Raw genomic sequence first — 13,152 nt, forward strand, 5'->3', positions numbered from 1 at the left:
AGTCCGAATTATGAAATATTAATTCGTAAATTAGTTAAAAATAATTCCTTGAAATTAACTTTCATTTTTAAAACTAAATAGTAGTTTATAAGTGACAGTTTTCATTTTCTCTTAAAAAGGATCGCTTTCCAGTTTTAAAATGATATTTCAGATAATGGCTTAAATATTCGAGAACACTTTAATGTACCGAAACACAGCGGAAATTTGATTCCCAATAAATCTCAATCGGATATACTTATAAATTTTAAATTCTTTAATATTTATAACACATACACATATATGTATATATATATAATATATATATATATATATATATATATATATATATATATATATATATATATATATATATATATAATATATATATATATATATATATATATATATATATATATATATATATATATATTATGTATATATATATATATATGTTATATATATATATTGTATATATATATATGTTATATATGTATTATATATGTTATATATATATTATATATGTTATATATATATGTTATATATATTATATATGTTATATATATTATATATGTTATATATATATATATATATATATATATATATATATATATATATATATATATATATATATATGTTAATGATAGAAAAATGTTGTATAAATGATATGTTATATATATTTGTATATATATATATATATATTTGTATATATATATATGAATATATATATTTGTATATATATATATATATATATATATATATATATATATGTTAATGATAGAAAAATGTTGTATAAATGATATGTTATATATATTTGTATATATATATATATATATATTTGTATATATATATATATATATATGAATATATATATTTGTATATATATATACATATATATATATATATATATATATATATATATATATATATATATATATATATATATGTATATATATATATATATATATATATATGTATGTATATATATGTATATATATGTATATATTTATATATATGTATATATATAAATAATATAAATATATATATATATACATACATATATATATATATATATATATATATATATATATATATATATATATATATATATATATGAATATATATATATATATATATATATATATATATATATATGTATATATATATATAAAATAATGAACGGAATGCATAAGTATTTAACATAATGATTACAAGCATACTTATAATAAATAAATTTCTTTACCCATGTTTGCAAAACTTTATCTGATAAATATACTATAAATAAAACTTATATACTATTCTAACAAGCAGATTTTATGGTGTATCAACTTATTGTTTGATATAAATGCATCAGATGTCTAAACAAATGCAAAAAGATTTCTTATGAGTTCTGAAGCATCACTTGCTGACCATTTTACAATGAATGCTGCTCAAAATGGTAGTTTTGATATTTTATGAAAATAATAATGATAATAATAATAATAATAATAATAATAATAACAGTAATAACAATAATGATAATAATAATAATAATAACAATAAAAGTGATAATAACATTCTTTGAGTCATAAATAATTACGTTTACTTTGATTATAATTAAATTTAAAAAAAGGAACATTTTTATTGAAACACTAGCAAATTTTTTCAAGTGAGTTTACTTTTTTTTTTTACTTTTTAGAAATAAACTGGTATAATTGATGGATATGTATTTTAGGCACCCTCTTTAGTAAGTCAGTAAAAATGTTTTATACAACATAAGTATTATTGAAAACCTTACCCTTACCAAATCCTAATCCTGACCCTTAGGGTTTGGCTTAGGGTTTAGTTACAGTATGGCTTTCAATAAAATAAACTTTAGTTTTAGATTTAGAGTGTAGTTTAAATAAATATTATTAAAAGGGGGTGCCTGAAATACACGTCCACCATATAATTTTAGTTATTATGCATCTTTCAAAACAGATTATAAAATTTATAAAGGTGTGTTACTTGCTAGTGAATAAAAGTTAGCAGTCTAAAGACAACTAAGTTTGTTGAATTTTATACTAGGTAGTTTTTTTAAACTATAATCTAAATTTTATCACACATAAATATAAAGAAAGGATAGAGATATTTGAATGATAATTTGAATTATTAAATTTCCTATACCTCTATTTTCTAGATAATAAATTACCTCTAAGACATTATGAATATTTAGGTAGCAATTAATTCAAGAGTGTTTTTGTTTCTGTTCTGTAGAATCAGATTTCAACATAAAATGCATAGGAATAACAACATTTTATTATAAGCAAAAAATGTCAATCGAGGTCAATAAATTATTTGACTTGACAATGAGGATTTTTTAGATTAAGAAGATTTAGAGCCCTCAAATAAAAATGTAAAATAATATAAATAAATTAAAGTAATTCAAATTAAACTGCAATAGTTCAAATGAGATAAATTTATATCTGTATTAAGTAATTTTTGCTATAAAAAACATAAAGTTCATATTGTTATATTATTTTATAGATATAGATTTTAATCTGTAAATGTGAGTTTTTGTGACTGAATACTTTTTGATTTTCATTTTTTGCTATATTATGGTCTTTTACTAATATTAGATCTTTTAAATTTGGTGTTGATGAAAGATAATACAGGTTCAATTCTAATGAATATAAATTTCAATAAAAAAGCGCTGTATATATATATATATATATATATATATATATATATATATATATATATATATATATATAAAAATATATATATATATATATATATATATATATATACATATATATATATATATATATATATACATATATATATGTATATATATATATATATGTATATATATATATATATACATACATACATATATATATATATATATATATATATATATATATATATATATATATATATATATATATATATATACATACATATATATATATATATATATATATATATATATATATATATATATATATATATATATATTTTTTTTTTGTTTTGTTATTAAAATAAGAATTTTAATAACAAATAAAGTTTTCTTATTTTTTACAAAGAAATAACAAAACTTTATTTGTATATTAAAATATATTTGCTATTTTTTACAAAAAATTAAAATCCTTGTAAACATCTTACAACTTATAACACTGCATTAAAAATATTTATAAAGCGTACAGTTAACTTTTTTGCCTCAAGGCAAGTGAAAGCACAACAACATATATATTTAACAAATGGTACTTGAAAACTTAAATCTGTCACAAAAAGAATCGCTGGTAAAGTAATTAACTTGAGTCCTTTTTCTTTGCAACAAGTAATATTTTTTGTTTGTTAATAACATTTTAAAAATGAATAATTATTATTTGCAAAGTTGCAAATAATAAGATATTTTAATTCATTTATACAAATGTTGAGAAAAGAAAGTAATTATTTTATATTAAATGATAATAAAAATGTAATGCTAAATTTAATTATTTAATATTAAAAACAAAAAAACAATTGGAACAAATATTTCACAATATGTACATTTAGAAAATAACACTTCCAGATTTGTTTTTCTTAACTAGTAAAATAAACTTGTTTTGCAGTTGTTTAAAAAAGTTAATTTCCTTAAATAATAATAAAAAAAAAAAGTCAGCAGAATATCTTTAAATAAACATATTCTGCTTGTACTCTGGCAGAATATGTTTACGAAACCTGGATCATGCTTAGCATGACCTGGTGGACGCATGCCTGTGCTGATTGCAATAGCAGTATCCTCCAAATACATCTGGTTCTTACTCAAAGTGGATATATCATCTGATAGCAAGATGCGCTAAACTAGCTTAAATACTAACACTGTAAGCAGTAGTAGTAAGTCAGTTAAGTAAACTAGATGGTCCAGGGCTATAGTCATAGTCATCAGATTCCTTATCCTCATCCATTATCTTGTCATCTTCCAAGAACATTGATGTTGATGGTTCATCACCATCAGGCTGCGATGAGCAGGACACAGTAGATTTAGAACTGTTAAGGAATTATTTTGTCTTCTTTTCATCATTTGCTTGAAGCTTTTTGGTTTCTTGTGAATCAAGCAATCCAATGTACATTAGGTGCTTTGTTTTCTGAACTGCAAGAAATGTCTGTTCCTTAAAGGGGACCTTAGATACTTTTGGGCAATTGCAGTCTTTAAATGTGGAGCACTTACAAGCTACTATATCAAAAATAAAATGTGATTCTTTTTTGAACTTCTCTACCCTTGATTTAGTTGCCATGCTTTTCTCTATTCTTTTATAAACAGATATCAATATTGTTCTTGTGATATCATGAATCATATCAAGGACACATTTCATTACAACTAGGAATGGAGGAAGGAAGCATAAGAATATAGCATTTACAGCTTTACACACTTGCTCTGCAATTGAAGAAAATGAGGGTTCCTTGTTACCAGTTGTTTCAGATCCAAGACGCCACCTTTTGTAAATGCAGCGTTTAATAATATCCTCTTTTGTTAGAAGCATCCTAGCACAATTTGTCAGTGATCCAAAAATCTGGAAGTCTAATGCTTCTCCCTTTAAAAAACTTTAAAGATTTGCCATGTATTTTTTCTTACAACTAGCTCAGTTGATGACCTGTAAAAAATAAAGGTCGATAAGTATTAATCATTTATTAGTGGGTAATAATTATGTTAATCTGGAAAATCTGCTGCTAAAATGATTTTTGATATTGTATATGCTCAAAAATCAAAATAGCCACTTCAATTTATCATAAAAAATGCAAATTGATTTTAAAACTATAATTTTATAATTATAGTTTTAAAATCACCCGACTAGGTGGTATTGGAACACTTATTACTTTTGAAATACTCTAAGAGATATAGATATAACGAGTTTGCGACATAAATGATGGAGAGAATGATATTGATGCAACATGTGGTTTTAGTATATTTATGGATAATATTCTGAAACGGTTTATCTAGGTTATCTGCCTCCCTCAATAGATCATTTCACTTTTTTAACTTAGCTTTTAGATTAGTAAGTTCTAGTTGTTCAGCAAGAATTCCATCTTCACGAGCAAATACACTTTTGAATAAAGCTGCATTATAGTAACTGCAGTTTTTCAACACAATATCTCGATCAGATTTGTTTTCAAGGGTAACTTTGACAAGGTTTGATTCAGCAACAGTTTTATTGTTCTTATTAAAAGGAATTCGTTTGACATAGTTGACTTTGACAAAATCTATATAACAAGCTTTAAAAAACTTGGAAATGCTTGATGTATCATCATCATCATTTAAATGATGATGATGATGTATCATCATCATGATTTAAAGATTTGGTCATGCCGACAATGATAATATTAGATGTACGTGATTTTGTATCATCTTTATCTGCTGCAACAAGATTAATGAGATGATAATGCTCTTGCACTGTTTTTCGTGAGCTTTATTTAAAAGCTTTAGAATACAATTTAATCATAACTGGTACAGTGCTACCATGTAAAGTTTTCTGTTTCTAATGAATCTACTCTTTTAATAAGAGACAAAACCAGCAATCATATTTTTCCACACCAAGAATGTAAGGCTTCAGTTAATTCGCTATGGTTTCTTGTCCCAAATTTTGGCCAGTTTTCTTCCTGTAGAATTTCCATATTTTGATAGTTTTCTGCTGAAAGAGCTACCACTTTAATAGCAGTGGGTTATCTCTGGCTCAGAACTTATATATATATACATATATATATATATATATATATATATATATATATATATATATATATATATATATATATATATATATATACATATATATAGATATATCAGGCCTTGTTACGAGATTTCGCTGCGTAGCGAAAACGCGTAACGTATTTCTAAGTAATTCAACTCATCAAATATATTTTGCATCGTTAGAAGTTATATTGCGTCACTCGCATCTTTTCAAGTACCGCATTGTAATTAAAGTTATTTTATTAACGCGTTAAAAATCATACAAACAGTTTGTTTTTTTCTCACTATAAAAAAAGTTACAAATAAAATCTAAGTTCTTATTTAAAAAATCATTTTTATTATTTCTTTCAAATATGAACTAAATTTTATTTTGAAAAAAATATTTTTTTCATGAAACGTAAAATAATGTTTGTTCAATTTCTTATGATTTTACAGTTGGTATTTGGTTATTTTATTAACTGTTAATAAATTTTTTCTTATTTAATATGTGAACTCATTTTAATGTTTTTAAACAAGAAAGAGTTTTTTTTTTGTTGTTTATCAGTTACCGATAACATATTCGTGACCATAATTTATTTTCATAAATTAAACGAACGTCATTAAAACTTTACGTTATTGAATTAGCAATAAACAAAATATCTTATTAATAAAACATTTACATCAAAATAAATCGAACATTTTTTAAACTATTATGACTAAAAATAAATTTTATATTTAAAAAAAATTTATATATTTAATTCCTTAAGATAAAACTTAAAACACTTAATTTTTTTCAAATAATTTTTAACAACAAAAAAAAAATTATTTAACAAACTGTTTCTTTAACAAAAAATCTATTAGTTTACAAATGCGGTTAAATGCTTTGACTTACAACTTTATTTCTTCTGAATAAACGTCACGTTAACGACAATCAAAAGATAATTTAAATATTCTAAAAGATATAAGTTTTTGCGTAGCGCAAAACTGCTGAACGCGTAGGCAAATCGCCTTTTCGCAAGCAAAATGCGAGCTGCGTAACGCTTCTTAACAAGGCCTGATATATATATATATATATATATATATATATATATATATATATATATATATATATATATATATATATATATATATATATATATTTCCTTAATAGATAGTAGTTAGCAATATATAAGTCGTCAATTTTTGTAAAATCAGAGATTTCTACTTTTTCTGCCAATTCTTTTTTTGCTTCTTTTACTGCCAATTCAACCCTATGATTAATGCAATGGATTTTTATCAACCATGGGTGATTCTGCTGCAATTGTGTCAGTACACCGCTATATACACCAAAATTTACACTTGCACCATCTGCAGTTGCACATATCACTTTGTTAGCATAATGTTCAGAACTTATTTTAAATAATGATGCATCTGATTCAAAATGCTGTTTATACCATTTGTTACTCTGTAATGATGTTAATTGGTATACTATTTCTTTCTGTTCGAACTAAAATCAGGTCTTTTTCTTTGCCCGTTTTTCTTGCTTGACTACCGTCACTAAGAATAGAAAAAAAGTTGCACCGTTTAAGGTTTTCAATATATTTTTCACGTACAGAGTCAGCACAACATTTAATCATTTCTCTTCCAGTATGACTATTCTCGTTTCGTTTAATTAAGCTTGCGCTAGTTATTTTTGCACACTTCACCTTAAATAAAGATGTTAAACGCAACCATTAAAAAAATAGAACTTGTAAGCATATACAGGTAGAAAAATAAAACAAATAGGATAGATTAGGGTACATGAGCACCTTGGTTATTATGACCATACCCAAAAATTTCTAAGATGTAAGCTTTGAAGCTAAAGTTGCTTTATAATTTTTGAATCGACTCTATATGGTGATAATATCAACATTCATTATTAAACATTTAGTTAGACTTTATTTAAAGAAATCGTTTTTGTGTAATACAAGCTTGCTCAAATTACCCAGTGTTTTTAATTGAAATTACCTAGTTTAAAGTCCTAAAATTGCAGTGGTTTTAATTGCTTTTTGAATAAAAACAAAACATAGTAAACAATTTTAATATTTTAACAATACAAATATCTTTAAGTTAAATTAAAAAAGTTTGTAATTTTATTGTTTTCAAGGTTTAAGTTAATAAAATTGAAAAAATAACAGATTATCTTATTGGTTTTTTTTTTTTTTTTTTTTTTGCATAAAACAAAATTATATTGTTTCAATAAAAAATGGCTTAAAATTTGATTTTTTAATGATAAAATAAATTTTGTTGATAACGAATCATTATATTCCACAAATTTGTTCTAATTGTTATGTTGTTATTTTTTTTACTTAATAAAAGTTATTTTTTTTAAGTTAATTTAAAGTGCTCATATTACCAAGTGGTCTGGGTAATATGAGCACTTAGGCTACTTTTTTAAAACCTCTGTGTTTTTAAGAAAAAAATTTTGGGTGTCCGAATATCTAAGTAGATCGTAAGTAGTGATCCCTAAAAAGTTTTAGTTAAAAAATTTTTGGATTAAGCATAATTAATTTTGAAAAAATTCCAATTTCAGCTTAAGGTACTTATAATACCCGATTCTATCCTAACAGTTGAATAAAATGTTATAATGGCAAAAATGGTATTTCACTCATATCAGAAAAGATTTAAATCTTACCAGAACGGAAAATGTGAATAAGGCATTGTAGGATAGCACCCCATTTCATAGGCAATTTTTACCAGATTGCGGTAGCAATTTATCATGAGTATTTCTTTCTGTGATGATGGATTTAAATATAAGCTTTTTGACATATTCTTAAAATCCACCTGTTAATATATATAAATGATTTTTAAACAGAGTTCAACCTCTATCAATTTGATTACCAATTATTATCAACATTTATTTTATATTTTTGCTTGCAAAAACATTTTTTCATGATACAAAAAAATTGGCGGAAAGCAAATATTTTTGTATTGATAAAATGCTCATTTCTATTTCACTTAAAATATTTAAGTGCTTACTCCATCATCATCAGTATTAAATATCACGATAATACAATTACTAGTTATGTTTTTGAAAAAAATCAAACAGTTTTTTATTTTTAGTAAGTTACTAAAAGTAAAAAACTATGTTTGTTAAGTTACGCTAGTAAGTTACTTGAACATGAATTTCAAATCTTTTCATTTCTATATATTGTAAATTTTGCCAAGTTTGGTAACTTAACTTCTAAACATTTTTATTTCTGGCATAAAGAAGTAATTTTTAATATCCACATCCTAAAATATAAAAATAGTTGTAGCATTTATTTAAATTGTAAGAATTAAACAATTAGGGAAGAAAAATTGCATTTAACATTTTATATAGAACAAGTACATCTAGTTTAGTAGAAAATTCAATTTCATCTTATAAGTTTGGTCTAAGGACTAGCAAATAATCTTTAAAATAACCTAAATTTGTCTTTCAATTAAATTTGGGTCTTAAAAAATTGACTTCTTTAGTCCTTAGTAAGGTTACCTTATGCAATTGTTATTGTTAAAAAATGAATTTTTTTAAAAAATATATATATATTGCCTGCATTTTATTATTTGAAACGTTATTTTCACACAAATAGTTTTCAATAAAATAAAATAATTTGAAATAAGATAAGAACATTTTTTTTTTGCAAAAAATAATATTTTTAAGTTGATAAAAACAAATTTTTTTGTAATAAAGCAGCAACATTTTAAATTTGTTTTTGTCAATTAGTAACGCGTTACTAAGCGATGAAAAGTACCATCTACAAAGACAATAGGAACTGCGCATAATTTACGAGCATCCAAAACATTTTAAAATTAAAGTATTATTAAAAAAAAAAATAATAACAGTTAATAATCAAAAATAAAGTTCAGAAGCAAATAAAAAAATTAAACAAACAAATTGTATCAGAAGGTCGCAAATAAACAATATCTTTTATTATGGATTCATACTCACTAAGTCATAAATATTATTAAAAGAAAATTAAATTACATTTTTCTATTTATTCTTAAATGACCAAAAAAAAACAAAAGGAACAGTTTGTCCCGGGCGACAGATATCTAAGGGGCGCCAAATGAAAAGAAGGTACCTAAAAAAGGTCCTTCATCTATAATATAAAATTTTTTTAATAAATAAGGGTGCCAATCAGGATTGCTGTCCCAGGCGGCATGACTGCTCTCAGCGGCCTACTATTAACTTATTTGCTTCTAAGTTGAAATGGCTTAAAAATAAAAGAAGTTATTAAAATAAAACATCAACAATTTAAATTAAACCCTTACATTTTTTGCGCCTTCTTAATTATTGTCAAAATCGTCATTTTCTAATTGCATAGCATATTGGTGAGTCCTACTTGATATATGTCTACTAGTGCTATCTTTTTTAATATTACTCTAACCGTTTATAAATCATAAGGCAGCTGATCTTGCTGCTCCATTAGTACTTAATAAAATAGTATTTCTATGAAGAGCACACAATTTACATATGATTTTAACTACATAAGTAGTTTCTTTTTCTGTAATGGTTTCATTATGAAAATCCTTGACAAACTCCCAGCTATTAAAAGTCTTCAAAGTAACTCTCTTACTTTTAAAAGTACTATCCATATTTTAATTTTAAAAATTTGATAAGGAATAGTAAACTTTTTATATATCCTTTTGTTTGTCTTCATTTATATAGAAATAAAAAATAGTCATTAGTGAAGTATAACAACTGCCATTAAAATGTGCCTTGTTATTAATTCCATAGAGTTTGCAATGTGCGCCTTCATTAGGAAATTACCTTATTGCCGCATTAGAAGTGTTAAGTGGAAGTTATACTCTATTCTTGATTTATCTAAATTTAATAAATTTAAGTTTTCTTAACCATTTTATTGCCTCGCTTGTTGAAGACATCGTCATTATCAACAGAACATCAATTAAATGTTGCGAATAACAGTTAATTGTCTGCATCCTTTTTACTACTTTCCAAAAATAAAAATAAAAAAAATGCATTTTCCAAAAATTTAATAATATTTGAGGTAATACAAAACTTTAATAATAAATATATCTTCTATTAAAAAATAAAATGGGTAAAGATCGGTTTGTGTGATAACTTTATTGGAAAATATGAATATTACACATACCTTTAACATATTAAAAAATAAAAGATTAATTTAAATAACTTTTTAATCAATTTTTTTTAAGTTTTAAGGACATTTTTGTTCAATTTTTGAATAGTGCATAATCCGTTAATTATGTAAAGCTGCTGTTAAAAATAAATAAATTTTGAATAAATTAATGTTTTTTATAAAGTTGACATTGCAAAACCTTATTTTTATTATATATTTTGTATTGGTTTGCTTCAAGCTTGTTTGCATTCTATATTTGCACTTTTCAAGCAAAACAATTGATCATTACCATAAAACAAAATAAAAATAACATAAACAGCGATAATATAAAATATAACTTTTTTTCTTTTTGTTGTTCACTTATTTTTACTGTTCAATAGAAGTTTAAGGAATTTTTTTTTATTGCTATAAAAACTTGTATAAAATAAATATACTTGTGCTTGCTAAATGAAAAAATGATAAATAAAAGAATTTATCTCAACATTTAATTATAAATATTTCTTTTATGGTTTTCTTTTAAGTTTCATTTAGTAACTTTGTATACAAAGCAAAAATTGAATAAACTTGTTTTTTGTCACTAGTAACAAAAAAAATTTTTATTAATCATTTTTTATAAAATTTATCATTATTTATCAAAATATATAGTACACTATATATTTTGATAAAAAAGCTTAATAAAGCTTAATAAAGTTTTTTCATTAGTAAATAGCGCTTATATCCAACATAATTGACAAAATTAAGTATACTTTGTGTCAAAATCATTAAATTTAATTGAGGAAATTAATTAAATTTATCATTTTATAAAAAACCACAAAAGTGCAAATTAATTATCCAAATTTATTTCAGAGGCCTGTTCTCAAAATTAATTCGACGTAGGGAAAAAAGTAAAGATAGTATCTTTGTTATTAAAAAAAATCAACTAAACAATACTGTCGCTGCTGCTATTAGTTCTTAATTCATCATGATTAAAAACCTAAATGATTAAAAAAGATACTTTTGAGGAATTGCGAAAGAAAATGCAAATGTATTTACTTTTTTTAAAGCTAAAAGAAAAAAAGGAAGCCTAATAGGCTATTGGATATTGTTATTAATATTGTTATTAGCAATATGTATTTTTAATGAAGTATCTCTTAAAATACCGAAAATAACAGCTGAATGGTCATCAAACAAGATGTTTTATGATAAGAAAATTATTGAAGATATCGTTTTCAGGTATCGTGACCATAAAAAGGAAGGGAACAGCGGACTTCCTGAAAAAACTTAAAAAATGCTACAAAGTTGCAAAATAAAATAATTACCTGGTTAAATGTTACATGCATTAAATTTATGAGTATAAAATTATATATTGACTATTTGAGATCAGTTGTTTTACTTTTTGATTGATTTATTCCTAAAATAGAACATTAAAGTTGTCCTGTTAGTTCTAGTAGGTTGTGTACTGGGTTTACTTTCACTTTTGTGTTTACTTTCACTTTTGTGTTTTTTAAAACACAATAGTCCTTAAAAAAAAATATGACAATTGCTATATCAGCATATCCAGAACTAAATTTTTAAACAGATGTATCATTGTTTAAAAATTGAAATAACACTTTTAAGAAATGGCTGTTAAGTTGTAACGCATTTATTTTGTACAAATGAAATTGAAATTTGAATGCGAATCATTTGCCTATCAACATCTACATTATAAATACTCTCAAAGAACTGCCTTTGTTCTATCAGATTATATTTGTTTTAATACCTCATTATTTGATCCAATTACACTTCACATAGATAGCATTAAAATTGAAAATATTGACTTCTATATTAATAAACTCAAGGAAGATTCAAATTATAATAATACTTGAAGAAAAAATAACACTTTTAAAAATAATACCAAAAGTGTCGCTAATATCATTTGAAATAACACTGAAAATACTGATGTGCAAAGCACATATAATACTTTAAAAGGCATAGCATATTTCTCATTAATATATAACTTTTTAATACTGGTATTGTAAATATTGACCTTAGTAACCGCATGGCTCCAAAATGATATGGTATTAATTACATAAGCATAGAACAAAATACAAAAAGTAGCATGATTACAGAAAACATAAAGTTACAGCTGCTTGACTATCTAATTTAATTGGTTTTTTTTGAAAACTTTTAAAGTTATGTTTAAAAGTTTTCCAAAAATGTTATATTGGAATGTTTTTTACACCAGGCCTAAGCCATTTAGAAAATATTCAAAAAAGTAAATTATTTGAAAACTTCTTTCTAAAGCAAAAGTTGAAAAATGCCTATACAACAATAGCCTAATCAACAATAAATATGGTTGTAGACCTGATAAATTAGATCCATCAAGAAGTTTCCTAGACTAGAAAACTCAAGATTGTGTTAATTATGTTGGGAAATGTAGAAACAAGCCAATGC

At 23.5% G+C, this 13,152-nt stretch overlaps 1 protein-coding gene across 1 annotated transcript in view; it reads left to right on the forward strand.

The window, feature by feature from the left end:
• The first annotated feature begins 1,258 nt into the window (after positions 1-1,258).
• Positions 1,259-13,152, forward strand: part of LOC100197010 (phosphatidylinositol 4-phosphate 5-kinase type-1 beta) — a 57,939-nt gene continuing 46,045 nt past the window's right edge. The window contains exon 1 of the mRNA XM_065805477.1: positions 1,259-1,414. Coding sequence (XP_065661549.1) covers positions 1,360-1,414 — 55 coding nt within the window. The 5' untranslated portion in view covers positions 1,259-1,359. The remainder of the gene's footprint in view (positions 1,415-13,152) is intronic.

This window comes from Hydra vulgaris, chromosome 09 (genome assembly GCF_038396675.1).
Source record: "Hydra vulgaris chromosome 09, alternate assembly HydraT2T_AEP".
In the NCBI taxonomy this organism is placed as follows: Eukaryota; Metazoa; Cnidaria; class Hydrozoa; order Anthoathecata; family Hydridae; genus Hydra; species Hydra vulgaris.